At 44.0% G+C, this 19,263-nt stretch overlaps 4 protein-coding genes across 8 annotated transcripts; 3 read left to right on the top strand and 1 right to left on the bottom strand.

Moving 5' to 3' along the window:
* The first annotated feature begins 46 nt into the window (after nucleotides 1-46).
* LOC124329366 (pregnancy zone protein-like) lies at nucleotides 47-11,534 on the top strand. Of its 2 annotated transcripts, none has more exons than XM_046788425.1 (12): nucleotides 47-439; nucleotides 5,111-5,456; nucleotides 5,534-5,714; nucleotides 5,823-5,991; nucleotides 6,123-6,235; nucleotides 6,337-6,741; nucleotides 6,818-7,042; nucleotides 7,146-7,529; nucleotides 7,590-7,964; nucleotides 8,031-9,281; nucleotides 9,373-10,197; nucleotides 10,273-11,534. In XM_046788425.1, exons 2-12 carry the CDS (start codon nucleotides 5,218-5,220, stop codon nucleotides 11,077-11,079), a joined length of 4,974 nt encoding a protein of 1,657 aa, XP_046644381.1. In that variant the 5' UTR covers nucleotides 47-439; nucleotides 5,111-5,217; the 3' UTR covers nucleotides 11,080-11,534. The 2 variants fall into 2 exon arrangements, with proteins under 2 accessions (XP_046644381.1, XP_046644382.1); XM_046788426.1 differs by lacking the exon at nucleotides 47-439 and adding an exon at nucleotides 2,728-3,170.
* Nucleotides 10,521-17,111, bottom strand: LOC124329375 (ubiquinone biosynthesis O-methyltransferase, mitochondrial-like). Of its 3 annotated transcripts, none has more exons than XM_046788439.1 (5): nucleotides 16,748-17,111; nucleotides 16,304-16,667; nucleotides 16,083-16,242; nucleotides 15,881-16,018; nucleotides 10,521-10,601 (listed from the first exon to the last, which is right to left on the bottom strand). In XM_046788439.1, exons 1-4 carry the CDS (start codon nucleotides 16,906-16,908, stop codon nucleotides 15,903-15,905), a joined length of 801 nt encoding a protein of 266 aa, XP_046644395.1. In that variant the 5' UTR covers nucleotides 16,909-17,111; the 3' UTR covers nucleotides 10,521-10,601; nucleotides 15,881-15,902. The 3 variants fall into 3 exon arrangements, with proteins under 3 accessions (XP_046644395.1, XP_046644396.1, XP_046644394.1); XM_046788440.1 differs by lacking the exon at nucleotides 10,521-10,601 and having other exon boundaries at nucleotides 15,855-16,018; nucleotides 16,748-16,867; nucleotides 16,958-17,111; XM_046788438.1 differs by lacking the exon at nucleotides 10,521-10,601 and having other exon boundaries at nucleotides 15,855-16,018.
* LOC124329369 lies at nucleotides 11,619-15,720 on the top strand. 2 transcript variants are annotated; one of them, XM_046788430.1, is made up of 13 exons: nucleotides 11,619-11,825; nucleotides 11,910-12,294; nucleotides 12,545-12,735; nucleotides 12,805-13,004; nucleotides 13,072-13,225; nucleotides 13,297-13,409; nucleotides 13,469-13,559; nucleotides 13,625-13,825; nucleotides 13,894-14,016; nucleotides 14,079-14,198; nucleotides 14,267-14,371; nucleotides 14,450-14,549; nucleotides 14,608-15,720. In XM_046788430.1, exons 2-13 carry the CDS (start codon nucleotides 11,960-11,962, stop codon nucleotides 15,341-15,343), a joined length of 2,469 nt encoding a protein of 822 aa, XP_046644386.1. In that variant the 5' UTR covers nucleotides 11,619-11,825; nucleotides 11,910-11,959; the 3' UTR covers nucleotides 15,344-15,720. The 2 variants fall into 2 exon arrangements, with proteins under 2 accessions (XP_046644386.1, XP_046644385.1); XM_046788429.1 differs by having other exon boundaries at nucleotides 11,620-11,825; nucleotides 14,261-14,371.
* Nucleotides 17,112-17,451: 340 nt separating the features above from the next.
* Nucleotides 17,452-19,182, top strand: LOC124329373 (4-hydroxyphenylpyruvate dioxygenase-like protein). Its single transcript, XM_046788435.1, has 5 exons — nucleotides 17,452-18,064; nucleotides 18,153-18,416; nucleotides 18,484-18,635; nucleotides 18,711-18,823; nucleotides 18,896-19,182. Exons 1-5 carry the CDS (start codon nucleotides 17,572-17,574, stop codon nucleotides 19,068-19,070), a joined length of 1,197 nt encoding a protein of 398 aa, XP_046644391.1. The 5' UTR covers nucleotides 17,452-17,571; the 3' UTR covers nucleotides 19,071-19,182.
* Nucleotides 19,183-19,263: the final 81 nt, after the last annotated feature.

Genomic DNA, 19,263 nt, shown 5'->3' with positions numbered 1-19,263 from the left:
GTGACGCGGACTTTCTTCTTTTGATTTCGCCTAGAGCCACCTGTGACAAGGGGGAGTGGATCACCTGAGAGACTAAGGGTCCGCAGGTAGCTTCAAGAGAACTTGTTTGAAAAAAGTGTGTTCGTTGAAGTTTCGAGTCTGGCTTGTGTACGGTTTGCCGAAACCGGGCAATTTTGGCGTGCTTCTTTTTCTACAATTTCACCAATTATCGTTTTGGAACTCGAAGACGTGTTACTGCAATGTCAGGGTGATCAAATTACAGCTTTGTATTTAATTTCTTAAGGGCATTCCTCAATTTCTAAGACATTGGGGTGTGTAAGAAGTGTGTTTGTGTGTGTGTGTGTGTGCAAGGGCCACAGCCCCACCCAGAAATAGCTATAACCACGCCGTCTTCGTCGACAAGTTGTTTTCGTCGTTATTTCGAAGGCCTACACTTCGAGTAAGTTTTTAATTCTCCATCTGTTTTTAATCAGTGTGATAATTGTTTGCAAACTTATTTTTAAGTTATTCCTAATAATGTTGTTGAAAATGGCAGCATCTCGCTGTTTTTTTTTCCACGTCGAATCCTTACGTTGTTTTGGGGATTTATTTCTAAAAATTTAAGATTGTTTAAGAATCCTTAATAATGTACTTTTCGCCAAGTGGTCCCATGGAAAAGTTTTGTGAATGCTAGCTGCGGTCGGGTTTCAACAGAGAAATACCCAACGTCGTGTACGTCTAACCTGAATACTAATCTTCCACGCATCGGCTTCCAATTATTAGCCGATAAATGCAATGGCTGCTGCTACATATAATCCTTGTCGACATTAGCTTTTTCTCCCTCTGAGGTGCTCTGTCATCATTTATCGTCCCCGATAAAATGTTGAACTTGTATGTTTTTCAATGGGCGGGAAAAGGGAGAGGAGCGTGTTGTTGTGCAATGCGTTCCTCTTGCGTGCTGATCCTGCTGAACGAACGTTTTAAATACATCAGCAGATGGGTTATGCCGGACGACTAAGCACTGTCTCGCGTGTTTACCACACACAGTTTTTAGTTGTCCAATCAATACGATCCTCGATGGGAGCCAAACACAAACGAAAATTAAAATGGGATAACACACAGTGGACAGATGTGTCTCTATTGATCTGGGCCTTTTTTCTTTTTCCAAAAAGAAAAAAGAAAAAAAAAAATGTGTTTCGGACACTCATCCACTCGAGTGGTAGTCGTGGAACTGCTGGTATAATCCGTCGTGGATGAATAAGGACCCTCCCACGCTAGCCGGAATATATAGTGTTGTTGGGATCATGAAATTCAAGCTAGTCGTATGGGAGGGTCAAGCGCTTTTGTTTGGGTGGGGGGTCACATCGTAACGGACATCATGTTCGGTTTTTCGCCCCTATTGTCGTCTCGATGGCTCCTATTCTGCTCCTAGTCGACGCTGAAAAAGAGCAAATGGGGAACTTGTTGTCACGGATCCGTGGGACTTTTGATCGTCGCCGAATGATTTTGATGATCTGCCCGAAAATATGGCGACAGATGGAACATCCAGTCAAATGCTGCTGTTTGTTCCAAAACAGCCGTCGTCGTTACCCCTTTGATGGGCGACCAAGAAAAATACTATCTGATCATCCATGCCCATCTGTCGCTATTCATCGGGCGACGTGTCAACTTTTTCGTGTTGTTGTGGGTGTTGACAGGGACAAAAGTCATCATCATAGCCTGGACTAGAAAGAGAAAAAAAGAGAGACCTAACGTCGCGTGCCTCTATTGTTATTTCCGTCATTAGCCGGCACTCTTGTAATATGCGCTCCAGATGTCCCTTCCCAAAACACCAGCCAGACGTGAGGAGAAGAGCGAGTGGTGTAAAACAATCAAGAACTTGTCAGCAATTTGGCGTTGGGGCTTTTCCACTTTCCGAGAGAATAGAAAAACTATTTAAACTAGTTTAAACGAAACGGCAGGAAATGGCATTCCTTTTTTTGTGTGTGTTAACTGTTTTCGTCTTCTCTCACGATTGAATAGGCCCAAGACGCGCACGTCTCCCGAGGATTTTGCGGAAGAATTTCCTTCTTCTCGACTTTACAATGTTACGACTCCCTTGTTGTCCTTAAAAGTTTCATTTTACCATGTCCTGGGAACTTATCTCCGTTTCCCACCAAAAAGAATAGAGAAAAAAAAAGGCATAATGAAATAATCCCACCAGATTTGGAGCCGAACGAGTCGCGTGCCGGGAATTTTAAACTCAAACGTTGGACAATCCGATGTTGGAGAAGAAAAAAAGAAGATGGCATTACCAGATAAATCTGTTTTCTTAATGCATTTATCTGTCGAATGTTTAGTGGAAATGCAACGTAGCGTGATGCATCGCTCCCAGCTTCTTTCTTTCTTTTTTGGCCTTTTTTATCCGTCGAATAAAATTTATGCGTTCGATTCAATAGAGTTTGGCTGGTCACCTTGTATGCTGTGTGTGATCACTTGACTGTGATTTTCATACTCTCTTTACTATTTCCCATCGTTTTTTTTTTCTCTCCCCGATACGGATATACGGTTTTAACGTGGTCCCCTTCGTAGGTATCCCAAAAAGTCTTTTGTTATCTCCGGCGCATACAACACCCCATATATATATTTTTCACACACACACACGAGTCTGAATAGAGACAGTAGTACTACGGCCATCAACAGCCCCTCCCCTAATATCGCTGTAGAGTAAGTCGGTGTGTTGGACGGTGCGTCCTAGTCCTGCCAGCTGCAGTTGCTCCTCAGTCGGCCGACAGGAAAGTCACACGAGTTTTGTACGTGTCATACAGTTTTTGTGCAAGTTACATGCTCTTACGCAGCTGGGATTTCTCTCCTGCCAGTCAACTCAATTCCAAAAAGACATTCTTTCAGTTTCACTTATTTTATTTTAATTTTTTGAATTTATTTCCGTCCTGGCAGTGCACAAATAAGAGGATAAACTGTCAAGTGTTTTTGAATGTGACGGAATTTCTGTTGACAGGAGTGACGGGAGTGTTCCATCATCAGCGAGGTCGTGTCACGAGGTGTTCGTCCTCAGACGGGATTTTATGAGGTTTTGTGCGTTACGCTGGGCTGCGCCGGTGTAATATCTCTGTCTGCCTATATTCTACTCTTCAGTGTGTGTTTATTTTCTGCCGCTTATTTACGATACGCGTCCGGTCATCATCGAGCCGGTAATTTCCCGTCATTCCGACAAAAACATTTTTTCTTTTTATCCTTTCATTTCTGTTGTTGCCAGACACAGTCCAGGTTTCCTGTACCAACAAAGATGGAATTAGCGCTGACTATATGGGGGGGACCAATCAAAGCTCATTTTTCTCGACGTGCAACAACAACATAATACGACCACGTCCAGGTTGTTTTCGTTGTGGGGGTAAACCAACAGCTCCGTTTAGGCCACCAATTATTTTGAATAGCAATCCGGTAGTTTTCTCCTTCGTCTTCTTTAGTATCTTTTTACCTAAAAAAGAAAGAAAAGGGGTAATGACGGCTTCCGCTGGCTGAACGCGTGCTACTCCTAACGGACTTTTTCTAATCGTAAATCAGCAACTTGTTCTTGTCTGGCTATTCCAGCCGGCATGAGAAACTCTGAGCACTGTTAAGTGATGCCATTATTATCGCATAGTAGGATTTTTTGCAGTAGACCTGACGAACCATTCAAGGCATTAAGAGATTCTATGGGATCACCGGTGATGACATGTCTCCCCCCCTCTCTTGATTCATCTTTTAGTGTGTACAATACGTAATGATTGATTTCTGCGTCATCATCATTATTATCATCCCATCGAGTGTGTGCGGAGGGGGAGAGAAAGATTTATTTGCTGTAATCCAATCTCGCTCAGCTATAGCGCGTGTTAGTCATTGACAGACGTCATATGACGTCCCCCACCCTTCGAAAAAAAGAAAATCACGAATCCTGTCATGTCAACTCTGCGTGTTCGAGTGCAGATGACGTTCTCTCCCCCGCCGAAATATTTTTTCTACCAACTCAGCTCAAGCGAATCAAAAATGAAAATAAATAGACAGACAATTTTTTGAGGGGGTACGAGGTCGCTTGGGGGGTCATGTCGTTCGGGATAAATATAGACTTTGTGTTAGGAAAAAGAAGTACAAAGACCCCGGAAATCATAGCTATTTTTTCAAAGGTGCTGCTGCTCCTGTAGTGGTAAAGAGGGAGGGTGTGGTGTGTGTGTGTGTGTGTACTGTGAAAACATATGCCGGACGACCCCTTACCACTGGAAAAGATTAAAAAAGACCAGCACTATGTTTTTAGGCTGGCAGCTGCTGCTGCTGGACTATTCCGAAATGAAATTTACTTTTTCACTCTGGCGCGCTTACAAGATAAATCTCAAGTGTGACCTCCTCTCTCTCTCTCTCTCTCTAGCGCGCGTGTTTTTCAAAAAAAGAAAATGTAAATGCTCTTTCTTTGTAGTTGTGTGTGGCCGGCGTCAGTTCGGAAAGAAAAAGAGAGAGAGAGACGGATCACTTGAATTGTTATTCCTCTCCTGTTCTCATCCACACCAAAAAAAGGGAACGACATTTTGGAAAATCGATGCGATTAGCATATCAGCTTATGCAACGTTAACCCGACATGGGGAGGAATGAAAAAGTCACTGATCGTGGGATCATCCGGCCATCGAACATTCCTTTCCATATGTTATCGTCGCCATCATCAGACCCGGCTGGATTACATCCGCAATCATTTTTTCATCCTCCCCAAAAAAATCATAAAAATGAAAAGAAGGACTTTGACAATGAACATATAGGCGGGTATAATAGCCCAGTTCATCTTTTTCCATGCTGCTGGTCGTGTTGTTATAATAATGATGAAAAAAAGATGAAAAAGTTATGAATGGGACGCGTCCTTCTTCGCTTGTCCCGTATAATAATAACGCCGCCATGAGAATTAAAAGCGTACAAGACTCCCCACAGTTCCGTTTCCGGCTTTGAGGATTTTCGGGTGTCGTGTTTCTCTCGGTTATTTATCCCTCCCTATTTTTCTCTTTTGTGTTTACAGTCCCGTTTTTTCCTATTTTTTTTCATATGATGAACTGCCAGGGTCAAGTCACACAGACCGCTTAACATTTTTCGTTTGTTTGTTTTGGTTTATTAGGCGTGTGCTGTCCAGTGATGCGACAGTAGCAGATCTCGCCATTTTCTCCGAGAAAGAAGAGAGACCGACCCCCAAAATAGAAGAATTCAAACACATTTATCGCAACAATGAAGCCTTTCTTCGGTGCCGCATCGTCCCTTATCCTTTTAGTTTTGCTGGACTCGACAGCGGCTCAACAGCGGCAGCAGCAGCAGCAGAGTCCCCCCACCCAATCGACGCGCATCAATTTCCAGGACCCCATTAGAGACAATAATCAAAGGCCAAATCTTTTTAATAACAACATTGATCCGTTCTCCCGGCGACCGTTTGGCGTCGGTGACAACGCCAATGCCATTTTTGAAGAACCGTAAGATCACTTTAAAACGTTTAATTCATTTTTTAATTTGTTTTGGTAATATTTCTTTATTCAATTGCATTTTAAAGGACGTATTTCATCGTGGCCAGTCGGATCATCCGGCCCAGTCAAATTTATCGAGTAGCTGTCTCCATTTTGAGTTCGCCCATCACTCTTTCAGTCCGTGCCTCCATTTTACGTAACGGCGTCGACATTGGGTCGGCCACGCAAGAGTGCAAGCCGGGCATTCCGGAAACCCTCCTCATTAAAGTTTGTTTTTGTTCTCCCCTCTTGTTGTCTGCTAAAAATTGAGTCATAACAATGAACACATGAAAAGATATTCATATTTGTTTTGTGGCTCGTGTTCATACTTAACAGATTCCAAGCACAACGGTTCCAGGCCAGTACCGACTCCGCGTCGAAGGCAATACCGATCGAGCCCTGGGCGGGACCGCTTTTCTTAATGAGACTCTTCTCAACTTTTCACAGCGTTCCATGACGATTTTCATCCAAACGGAAAAGCCCGTCTACCACCAAAGTCAAATCGGTAAATCAAAAACGTCAACCATGTTCGATATTTTACGATTCTAATCGCATACAACTCGGGCGTACATATGTCTATGTGTATCTTCTTGATTACATAACTAATAATTTCGAAAAATTTGATTGTAATGACAGTGAGATTCAGGACTATCCCAATCAACACGGAGTTGCGTGCATTCGACGATGCCGTCGATGTCTACATGATTGATCCCCGGGGCTTCGTCGTACGCCGCTGGCTCTCTAGACAGGTATATACTATAATCATCAGAAATAATAATCAGCGTGAATTAACGTCATCATCGGGTCATTTCCCCCCTTCTTTTTTTCCCATTCCTTGTGCCTGCTGCAGTCCAATTTTGGTGCCGTCAGCTTGGACTACGCCCTGTCTGACCAGCCCACCTTTGGCGAGTGGACCATCCGCGTGACGGCCCAGGGTCAGACCGAGGAGGAACATTTCCACGTCGAGGAGTACTACCAGACCCGATTCGAGGTCAACGTCACGATGCCGGCCTTTTATTTCGATTCCGACGATTTCATCCACGGAACTGTCATGGCCAATTACACGAGTGGTGCCCCCGTTCGAGGCAATTTGACCCTTAAGGCCACCTTCAAGCCCATCCGAGCTACGCCTCTGATTCCGGATAGGCCGGGCTCGATTCGCGACTCTGTCATTGAAAGGAATCTAACCTTCAAGGAAGTCCGTGGAGGCTGGTTCACGCCGCACACCCGCGAGGGATCTGAAGTCCTCAAAGACGTACTACGCTGTCATTTGGCTTTTTTTTTTGTTGGCATTCCTGATTATTTTTTCCTTCTCTCTCTCTCTTTTTTAGTTTCGAGGCTTTTACACGTTCAAATACCCGATGGCGGAATTGCAAAGAATGGTGCCCAAGCTGGACGGAATCGAGCTTCGAATTACGGCCATCGTGGGCGATCGCTACCGTGAAGACTACGTCGAAGGGTTCTCGACGGCCCGCATCTACAATTCGTCTTTGAAACTCAACTTTCTAGGAGGAAGCCCGCAAGTCATCAAGCCGGCCATGCCTTTCACTTGCTTCGTACGTTCAACCATCCGTGGCTAACAGCATTCCCCAAACAACAACCAAAGTTTTCTATTCGCATCTTAACGATCTTTTTCTTTTTTCAATTTTTTTTTTATAGTTGGCCGTGTCGTTCCACGACGGATCGATTTTACCAGCGGAACGATTTAGATACGACCGATTAGAGATCCGGCCGACGGTGCAGTTCCGCTCGAGTGCTTCACGAACGCTAGAGGTCCGCGAGGCTAAAGCCCTTCCAGAACAGCCAGGCATTTGGGAGTTTACAATTGACTTACGGTCTGAACTGGCCCAGACGACTGGCAGCAATGTCGGGACGGGAGATAAGCGCGTCAAAGATTTGGTGAATGAAATTAGCGCCCTCAAATTAATTGCCAATTACAAGGACGGGTACGGAGAACGAGCCACTGCAGAGATGCTGGCCATCACTCACTATTCAATCGGCGACAAACACATTAAAGTTCTCACTTCAACCCGAAGCCCAAAGGTATTTTCATACAATCACATTGACGGAGATGATGATGGATGACATTCCGGTTTATTGTAGGTGGGAGAATACCTTATCCTACACGTGCGGACCAATTTCTACGCCGAGACGTTCAATTACATTGTCGTTTCAAAGGGGATCGTCCTCGTGACTGGCTCTCAAAGCAGTTCGCCCAGCGTGACCACTCTGTCGATCCCGCTGAGCGCCGAAATGGCCCCAGTCGCCACGGTGGTCATCTATCACGTCGCCAAGTACGGCGAAGTCGTTGCCGACAGTCTCACCATCCCCGTCAATGGAATTTCCCGCAACAATTTCTCGCTGACTCTCAATCCCATGAAGGACAAGACGGGCGACACTGTCGAAGTGGTCGTGCTCGGAGATCCTGGCTCCTACGTCGGTATTTCGGCCATCGACAAAGGATTTTTCAACATGCAGGTACGTCCATTCATTTGAAATTGAAATTGAAACAACCGTCAAGTTATTCCAATTGAAAATCCGCAGGCTGGAAACGAATTGAGTTACGCCGAAGTCATTACCAAAATGACGTCGTTTGATGAATCCCTCAACGGAACTCTGCGCCATTACTGGACTTCGCGCGAAGGCGACGCCGAGACGGTGGTGAATTATCCGGCGTCAACATTCGGCATCGATGCCAATCGAACGTTCGAATATGCCTCGCTGGTCGTCTTCACTGACGCTTTCGTTGTCCGTCGTCCGGATGCTTGTAACATTACCCTGGGCTTTTTGGCCTGTATGTCCGGAACGTGTTACCGATCCGAGCGTCGCTGCGACGGCCAGTACGATTGCGATGACAGATCGGACGAAGCTGGATGCCCGTCCAACACTCGCCGGGAGTTGGCCCAGTATCGCCTCAAGAGGATCAACCGTCTGCTTCGCATGTACGAGAACTCTTGGCTGTGGAAGGACATCAACATTGGCCCTCACGGCCATTCCATCTTCAGCGTCCAGATCCCTGAAATCCCCACCCACTGGGTCGTTTCGGCCTTTTCCGTCAGCCCCAAAAACGGATTCGGTCTCGTCCGATCTTCCCGCGAATTCGCCGGTTACCGCCCGTTCTACATGAACGTTGAAATGCCAACCAATTGCCGGCAAGGTGAGCAAGTGGGCATCCGGATTACTCTCTTCAATTACGCCACCATCGAAGCGGACGTGGTGGTGACGCTGGCCGATTCGCCCGACTACAAGTTCGTCCACGTCGAAGAGTTTGGTGAAGTCAAATCTTACGAGGCCCGGACATCTCGTGGAGAAAAGCAACATCTGACCTGGATTCCGGCCCAGGGATCTCAAGTCGTGTACATCCCCATTGTCCCGACCAAGCTGGGCGAGATCGAGGTGACGATTCAAGCCAAATCGTTGATTCGCAAGGATCAAGTCGTCCGTCGCATCCGAGTGGAGGCCGACGGTGTTCCGCAATTCCGCCACACTTCCGTCATGCTGGACTTGAGTAACCGCGCCTGGTTCTTGCAGTACGTGTACGTCAACGTGACTGAGACGCCCATCATTCCGTACGAGAAGGATCGTTACTACGTTTTCGGTTCCAACCGAGCCAGGGTTTCGGTGGTCGGTGACGTTGTCGGCCCGGCTTTCCCCAACATGCCCGTCAACGCCACGTCGCTGTTGACTCTGCCGATGGATTGCGCCGAGCAGAACATGTTCAGTTTCGCCGCCAATCTCTACACCGTCAAGTACATGCGTCTGACAACACAAAGGAAACGGGAAATTGATCGACAGGTAGGATGATGATGAATGATTCAGCAGGCCTTTTAGTTGTACTACTTACGTAATTTGTTTTGTTGATGACGTCAATTGTTTTTGTTAACAGGCCTTTTACCACCTCAATATCGGCTATCAACGTCAGCTGTCGTTCCAGCACAGAGACGGGGCCTTTTCCTATTTCCGAGCCGATTGGGATTATTCGTCAAAGTCGGTTTGGCTGACGGCCTTCTGCGCCCGCATTCTGGCCGAAGCCAATTTCAACGAATGGGAGAATTATTTATACATCGATCCTGGGGTCATCGCAAAGGCCGTTGACTGGATGATTCAATTTCAGTCACCCGAAGGGGCGTTCTACGAAGTGGCGCCCCGTTTTGCCGATCGCAAAATGAACAGCACGACGTCGTGGGGCTTCAACGATCCCATTCGCTATCGCAACATTTCGCTGACGGCACATGTCGTCATTGCCCTGACAACAATTCGTGACTTGCCTGGCGAACTCGGCCCCAGAGTGGCCGTTTCCCGTTCTCGCGCCATCTCCTGGCTCGACCGCAATCTCAACTTGCTGGAAAAGTTTGGCGATCCCTACGAAGTGGCCATCGTCGCTTACGCCATGATGTTGGCCAAGAGTACGTCAGCCGAGGCGGCCTTTGGCCTTTTGCAACAGAAAGCCCGTGAGGACGGCGGTTACAAATATTGGGGTAGAGAGCCCGTTCCTCTCCCTGCTCAGAGACTTGAAAATCAACGCCCTTTCCTCCTTCCTCGATTGCCTAATGCCTTTGACGCGGCCAACGTCGAAACCACGGCCTATGCCTTGCTCACATATGTTGGACGTCAGGAGCTTTTTGTCGAACCTATCGTCAAATGGATCAACACCCAAAGGTTGACGGATGGTGGCTGGGCTTCTACGCAAGACACTATCATCGCCACTCAGGTATAGCTAGAGTTGGTGATTTTAATTTAATAAGTAGATTATTTTTAAATAAATATTTTTGTAAATTTGAAATAGGCCTTGATCGAGTACACTGTGCGCCACCGAATTCGTGAGGTGACATCGTTGACTCTTCACGTGGAGGCGACGTCCAATCCGCAATTGCAGCGGACCATGTACATCACGGAAAACAATTTGGCGACGCCGCAGTTTATGGACATACCCAACGCCTGGGGCACGGTGAAAATCCAGGCTCGCGGAGCCGGTTACGCCATTGCCCAGCTCTCGTTGCAGTACAACGTGGATGTCAACCGTTTCGTGACACCTCCGGCCGTGAGGGCTTTCTCTGTCGTGCCCCGTTTAAGTTTTTCGGGTCGCAACAATTCTCACATCAATTATGACATTTGCTCGAGCTGGACCAACCAGCGAGAGTCGAATCAGTCTGGAATGGCTGTGCTGGACGTTGCCGTCCCTACTGGCTATTACATGCAACAGCAGGTGCTGGATGAGTACATTCTGTCTAGGAAAGTGCGCAATCTCCGACGGGCCAAATTCCTTGATCACAAAGTTGTTTTCTATTTCGACGCCCTGGACGGCGATGACACTTGCGTGAAATTTACGTTCGAGCGCTGGCATCCCGTTGCCAACATGACCCGCTACTTGCCCGTCCGCGTCTACGACTATTACGCTCCCGAACGCTTCAACGAAACAGTCGTGCAGACCTATGAGCTCTACGTGATGGACATTTGTCAGGTTTGCGGGAGCTATCAGTGCACCTATTGCCCTACTTACAATCACGCCACTAGGGGGTTAATGACATCATCGCTCACGATGATTGCCGCCCTACTAATCTCTCTTGTCTTTACGGCCATCTATCAACGATGAACGAATTTTTCCTCCTTCTTTTAACGAGATTATCCGTGAAAATTTTTTAATTGGATCGAATCTTCAACAACCCCCCAACCCCCCTTCCAATGTATCTCTTTTGACGATCTTGAAGTTGTTTGCCAGTTGAACGATATGATGCCGTCCATACTTTTGTGTCTAGATTTTTTTCACAATGTATATCAAACTTGATGCAATGCGCCCTTCTTTCATTTTTATTTTATTTTATTATTATTTTTACATAACAAATGTATTCGTGCCATTGTAGTTACTATCATGGCGATGAAAATTTGCGAGCAGTGTGTAGAGGCTTGTCACCTCTGATGACCATTTCTTTTCAATCACTTCCCTCATTCTATAACCTCTTTCAGAACAAAAAGGATTCACTTTTTTATTACCGGCGTCCTGTTTTTAATTTTTAGCAAATAGCGAAATACAGTTTTTGTGACTTTGAGCGAGAGATCCTTTGTTGGTTCGCGCTGAGTCATTTCAATTTATTTTTGTTTTTTGTTGTTTTGTTTTTCCAACCTCCCCGTGCTGGCATTGCTTGGGCTTCGTGCGCAGTGTGGTACATGCGTCTTTCTGGCGTTGGCCTTTTCCTTGCTAAAATAATTGGGGAGTCGACAATTGGATTTTCTCTCGGCTGTTCACGTGGACATCCACCAGGCAGGCAAGCTGTTTTTACAAACTTCAGTTGTCTTGAAACTGCTCAACGAGCTTGTACTATTCAAAACTGGCGTCGCTAGGTAAGAAATCAGACTTTTCTTTTCCATCTCTTTGCTGTTTGAAAAACTTATTCAAGTATTTTATTTGCTGTTGTTAAACATTAGGCTTATTATTGCTACTATGGACGGTATGCCAATGCACAAATGCCCGGTCCATGGGGCCGGAACCGGGGACTCTCACCAATGTCATGTTGCATGATATCTGCACTCAGAATCCTTATGGACCGAAGCGTTTCTTCTTTGACCAGGGAGAAAATGGCACCCTCATCGCCAAGAATCTCGACTACGATCGCATCGTCGCCATTACATCTAAAAGCTATTACTCGACTTTCTACGACCAACAGCAGCAAGCCATGTCCGGTGGCAACAGTCGAGTCTGCTCCGTCGAATTGACAACTTGTCCCGCTTGTTCGATTCAGGTTCACTTGAAAATCCTCAATCTTCCCGCCTGCGAAATCAGCCCCAACGTCACAAGCGCCAACCGATGCAGGTAATTTATGATCGTTTGTTTATTGCGTAGGTTGACATTCGCAGGTAAACAAAGGTGCAAGATAACGGTACGAAATTGATTAGAATCTCGGAAACCTATCCAAAGACGATGCATTCCCGATTCCCTTTTTGTCTGTGTGTAGCACCGAATCCTATTAGGGCGTTACGTAAATGCCACAGTTGACGCAAGCATCTTGCAGCGTTAGTACGGCTTCAATCCCGACATTCATTTCTTTTTCTCCTTTACACAGCGGATGCGATCATTTAATTATCAAGGAGAACTTTTATTCGACTCCGCGTCTCATTTGTGGCAAGTCTGCCAGGACTGTGCACGACCCACGCACGCAGGAAAACTACCGTTCGGTCGGCCGTACATTGACCATTAGTTTCTCATTTAGTCGTAATTACGAATACGCTTTCCTACTGGAATTCGCCTCTGTTGGTAAGTTTCATTCTGCTATTTTATCAGGATACAATTGATACATTTTAATATAATTTTTTTTTTTTTAAGTAAATACGAGGACGATTGCAGCGAGGAGTGGCGATGGTGGATACATCAGCAGTCCTCATTTTCCCGCCGTCTATCCGCAAGATTACAGCAATGAAATCAAATTACAGAACCTCGACTTCGTCAACGGCACCACGTCTAACACCGGATGCATTATGCTCATTTTTGACGACTACGCACTCGGGTTGTCATCTTTCATCGAGGTATATTGATTAGCTTTCTCATTAAAGCTTTTTATCTTAATAATTAACAAGGGATTGGTCCGCTTAGATAAGTGACAGCAATGAAGTCAGGCAGTATGCCCTTGGAAGTTCGCTATTCCGCCCACCGGTTGTGTTGATCCAGAGCTACAGAATGGCAATCCGGTTCTTCGCTAATGGCGGAAGAGCTTCTGGCTACCGAGCCTCTTACAGATTTATCAACGGTACACTACTTTGCATACATTAACTGGAATCTCAATGGTTAATAACATAATTCACTTTTGTAAATCAATAGAGTCGGCAGATTTGATAGAGATTCCGATTACGGATTGTGGCGGATTAGTGGACGATTTTGGTGGTGTTATTACCATGTATAACATGTCTTCACCAAACGCAGCAAAACTTTACGTAAGAACATTGTTCGCGTAATCAAATAAACAGTGTAAATAATCTAAATATAATTCCAGGATTGCATCTGGCTGATTAAACCGCTGCCCACTTACCAGCAAAATACGAAATCCCATCTGTTTGTTCGAGTGGAGCAGCTCAGCTCTCTTGGTAAATTTCTTTTGCCACTTTCTATGAATTCTCTACCACTAACAGTTTGATACGATGAAATGAAGAACGAGGAACATCACTAGACATCCGCCAAGGATTGATATCGCTGTCTCCATTGATTGAATCCCTGACAACTACAGTCAGTCCACAATCCTTAACTTCCGAATACTTGGTTCCGGCGGACGTCGGCTTTTACATCCGACTTCGCGGAAGATTGAACAACGAATTCAAAATGGCCATAGCTTATGCGGCTTTCAGCTACACTGGTAAAAACCTGTTTTGCGAGTCTTTTTATAACTCGATTCGACAATATGCCTCTCTTTAAATTGAGCAGAATGCTTCGCCATCAAAGACTTTGTCTGTCTGAATCATCGATGCATTTCAAGTGATTTGCGTTGCGACGGATTCAATCACTGCGGCGACGACAGCGACGAGCAAACATCGTGTAGCGACAAAGGTTTACCCTAAACATGTTATTGATTTTTTCTAGTCATACAACAATTTTCAATTGGAAAGCAGCAATTTCCCCGCAAGACCCTATTTGGTGGATGACACACACTCCAAAGTACTACTTTCCAAAACTCAACGATTACGGCGACTTTGGTGCCACTTCATTCGTCTTGCTCGTTGCTACATTGGGTATTATTTTGCACAGACTCTTGCAATTTCTTTTTTCGAATGACATACTTACATTCAATTAGGTGTAGTCCTTTTTATCGCCAGCATTTTGGCTTTGCTCTATCGAATGTCGTCTCATTCCCAACTGATGCGGGAACGCCAAGCACGACTGGATTTCATTCGCTCCCAAATAAGTAGGTTAACTGTAAAACGAAATTTTATCTATAATAAGGTTGATAAACGGTCCTGACCTACTAATTGGACTTACGCAGTCAACAATCCAGATGAACGTGAGGTCGAAATAGAAAACCCGCCAAGCTACGAGGCGCCACCTGATTACGCTGAAATAGCGAAAATAGCCCAAATGGAAAAGTAATTTCTTACAATTGCGTTCGTTCAGTGGGAAGTAGTAATACATTTTGCCTTTCAGGGAAAGCGAAATCAGTTACACGAATGGAAGAGTTTTGGTGATTTCGACGCCAACTCCCGGTAACAAGAGACGTAGAGAATTGATGAGGCAATCAAGAGGCCAGTTAGGACCAGGAGATTTACTGAGTGCTACGCCAACTTCATCAAGATCGTCGACACCTGCTCGCTCACGCAATTCTACTCCTCAACGGAATCGAGTCCGTCGCACTCCCGTCCAAATTTTCACTCCTGTCCACATCAACCACCTTCAGGCTATCGATTCCTTCATCCCAAACAGCCCACCTCCTCCTTACGAGATCAATCTGGATAGTCCGTTTCACATTGTTCGACTAGTGGAAGAAGGCCAAGCGCTCCCACCAAATGAGAGCAGTGACGATCCAAATATTGAGGTGGCAACTGAAACTCCACTTCCTGTCAAAGAGTCGGACTGTGGTTGCCCAGGAGCCTGTGGATGCGGACCTCCTTCGCTTAACTATTCAATCGACTCGACGGCCCCTCTTCTTCGATCTCTCTCATTTACATCGATCCATGGTGCGGATTTTGAAGTAGAACAGCCACCACCAGCTCCCGTTGAAAACCCATCAGACGAAAAGGAAAAAGAGCAGATGCCCTATCCTGACGGGAGTTTTAATGAAGCAATTAACCATCGCTTAGCCCGTTCTTTCCTCAGTGTCGATCGCAGCCGCCATCAAGCTCTAGGCAAGACAAAGAAGATGCCCTGGAATAAGTCGTTTTGATTCCGTTTTGTTAACATTATCCGAGTAGTTAATGTATTATGATGCATTATGTAAGTCTAATACTGTATATTATCCAAGTGCAAAAAAACGCTGATTCAATCAATAATAATCATATATGTATAATTTTTTAATCGATTTTATTGTTGAAAGGTTTCCCTTGTTTTCTTACTATTTATGCGGTATAATAATTATACACCTGCTGATTTCGATCGTTTTGTATTTCCACCTTTTAAGTCCAGACTATGCGGTACATCTCAAAGTATTTCGCATTGTTGTTCTATGTTTGTAAAATATCGCAATGAATATCACATTATACAGTAAAATAAGTTTTAGAATCAAACGGTAATCTCTTTTTTCATCTAGTTCTTACAATAGTAGTAAACACAAGACAAGAAGCGTGAAATCCAAAGAAGTAAATCCGCCAAAAATGTTGAGCTGTTTAAGCTTTGAATGTTGATTTGTTTGGCTAGAATACAGGCGTCAGGCGTAAAAAATTTAATTCGTGGTAATGTGGGAAAAACTACGTTTTATAATCACATTCAACCATCACATCTAATCATCACACAGCTTTTGTAGCGTGTAAAGCATAATTGATATCAGTTGATTTTATCCAATCCCAGTTGTTAAGGAATGGATTGTAGGTGTATCCGCGAAGCTGTCGCAGCTGGCAATTATCTGTAAATTTTCATCAAATTAGCGACCATAATGACAATTATGTTTACTTTGTTAGGATGCATACTTTTATCAAGGATGGAAGTCATTTCATCAAGAGTAATAAATTTATTCCAATCATGAGTTCCTCTTGGTACAACGTTCATGATGTATTCTGCACCACAGATGACCAGTGCCCAAGATGCAGCAGTTCTGTTTTGAGTTGTAATAAAAAGCGAACCACCTGGCTAGAAAAATAATAGTCGATTATTAAAAAGCCCATTATTAAAAAGTCAGTAAATCAAATACTTTGAGGGATTCACTGCATTTTTCGATGAACAATTCCGGATTGTCCACATGCTCAACAACTTCTGATGCAATGACTGCATCGAAGAGAGTGGAATTGCATGTTTGGAAATGTTCAATAGTTTTTGCTTCATAGGCTACGTTTTTCAGGTTAATTTTTTTAGCGTGACGGTGAGCTACTTCAATGTTTTCTTCGCTTGGGTCAATCCCTGTAACCTCGGCGCCTAAACGACCGAGACTCTCAGTCAAAATACCCGCTCCACACCCGACATCGAGTACTTTGAATCCGGCCAAAGGAAATGCCTGACGAGCGTTCGCAACAGTTGATTTTTGACGAGAACGAATGCCTTGTTCAAAAAACGGCGTCCTGTGAGGGAAAAAAGCATGTTTTTAAAAACACAATTCGTATTTGCGTTCAATGAAAGAAAATTTTATTAATTGGTCTACCTTAATTTGTTTAGCGAATGTATCGCTTTGAGTGGTCCGTTTACATCCCACCATTCGCTTGCCATTCCACTGAATTTTTGAACCTCGCTTACATTTACTGTGGATTTTAGTGAAACGTTTCTAGACAAATGCGGAACTATGGTTGTTAAACGTTCCAACATTTCCCCCTTTTTTTAACTTATGGCTAAGTAGGATTTTCAATAAAAGGACCGATAAAATGCTATGCTGTACGTTTTTCGTAACAATTTAAAACGCTGACAGTTTTGCGAGGAGTGTGACACTAAGACAGTGAAATAAGGTGTATTCAAGCACAGTTTCAACAGACCTGGACAAAGTCAGTGGTAAAACGCGATTAACGCTAGTTGTTTTTCAACTCTTTCCATTTCAACTTTGGTAGAACTGTGACCTAGTTCTTTAGGTATAATTTTAAAATTATAGGTAAGTTTTTTTAGATTTCACCGTGTGAGAGCCTGAAAACTTGTTTCGAAAGTAGTCGTTTATGAAGATTTACGTACGTGCGTGTAACGGACCAGTCTTGCAAATCCGAATGCAATCCGAAACGCAACTTCGTCGTCCTTTTTTTACCCCATGTTGATTGAATGAAATTAAAAAAAAAAAAAAAACTTTCTAGAAACTTAAAATCAGAATACCATATTTATATCACCGCCGTATCTGCTGAACTTGTTTTAAAACATGCTGTTTGCAAAGAAACCATCACAATCACGTGTAGAATTTCAATAGACACAAACCATCAGCTTCAGCTTGTTGATTATTCAAGATCTCTTTTTTATTGAAGCCAGTAATACAATTCTGATTTGAATCTAATGCATCTAAGCGCATTACACCATGTCGAGCTGTGTGTGGCTAACGGAAAAAAGATCGCTTCGTATTTCACTGAGAAACTCGGATATTCCCTCAGAGCGCAAAGAGATACTGTACTAAGCAAACAGTGGGTGGTTGGAAGTCAGAAATCTACATTCGTCGTCACGGAAAAGAAGAAAAAATTTCAACAGGAACATGTGCCATTTTCTTACTTCTCTGCGCCTCTTCGCCAAGTCGACTCTGTATTTAATGTGGCTTTGGAGGTGAAAAATTTGGAATCTGTAACTGAAAGGATGCAAAATTTTGGAGGAAAACTATTTCACCCGGTAACAGAAGTGGAAGACCAGAGCGGGAAAGTGAGATATTCAATTGTCAGTTCCTGTTGCGGCAATATAGTGCATACTCTTTTGGACAAGTCACAGTACAAGGGATCGTTTCTGCCCACTTTTGATGAATCATTTACAACCCGTGGTGAAGAGAAAATCACCCATATAGGTGGGGTTTTTTTTAACAAACGTTTTTTTTTTCACATTTTTCACACGTTGGGTTTTTTTTTTTTTTAACTTTTTTTTTTTTCACATAGATCATCTAACTTACGTTTGCCATCCCGGAGAATCACCGGGCATCATTCAGTGGTATCAAAGTTGTTTGGGCATGCAAAAATTTAAAACCAACCCAACAGAGGATCTTAAAGAAGGCTTAGTGATCAAAGATGGAGTTGGTATGAGGCTACGAGTTATGGACTATTGGCCTTGTGCCGAGTCTGGCATTTGTAATTCCGATCCCAGCAATGGCATGGACGAAACGTCGTTGAAAATTGTCATCGCAGAATCCCTTCCAGGAATAGGTAAATTTCATTAACCTTTTTTTTTAATTATTATTCTCACGAATAATACCGAACACGTGATTTCTAGAAAATTTGCACATTAATGCTTTCCTTGACGGTCATGGAGGTCCAGGACTTCAACACATCGGTCTTAGCACCCTTGACATCACCAGCTGCGTGGATAGCATGAGCCGCAAAAAGGTTTCATTCCGAACACCACCTGCAGCCTATTATCGTAACGTACGTAATGTCCGTTTAAAAGAATTTCGCTCACACATTTTTAATGGAATTTGTTAAAACTTAAATGGAACCCAGAAATGGAAAAGAAATGAAATTGAAGCGGCAGGCTACGACATTAACAAATTCGAGCAATTGGGAATTCTCATTGACTCCGAAGCGGATACAAATGCTAAAGACAATCAAAACAAGTGAGATTTTGTGTTCTATTTAACTGCTACATTATAAACTGACCTTACGTGTCGTTGTATCATTTATAACAGGTTTCTGCTGCAGATTTTTACACTTTCTTTATTCAAGGAAGAAACTTTTTTTCTAGAACTGGTTCAAAGAAAAGGAGCTCGTGGGTTTGGTGCCGGCAACGTAACTGCACTAGCGCGTTCAATAGAGGAAGAACGGCAGGTCTTAAAAAATCAACATGTCGTCTGTAATATATAACAATACATAAACAAAATTAATTGATGCGTATGTAGGGGATATTGTCTAAAATATTAATAATTGAAAATATCAAAGCTTCCAAACCAAATACATTGTCCGAACTATTCAGAGATTTCTAATGTTCACTGGTATTCTATTATTCAACAGAAATAACTTTACACTTGTACTCGGCTTAAAATTGCATTCGATCATT

This window comes from Daphnia pulicaria, chromosome 3 (assembly GCF_021234035.1).
Source record: "Daphnia pulicaria isolate SC F1-1A chromosome 3, SC_F0-13Bv2, whole genome shotgun sequence".
Taxonomy (NCBI): domain Eukaryota; kingdom Metazoa; phylum Arthropoda; class Branchiopoda; order Diplostraca; family Daphniidae; genus Daphnia; species Daphnia pulicaria.
Note: the sequence above shows the minus strand (reverse complement) of the source record. Positions and strands in the feature narration are given on the sequence as shown.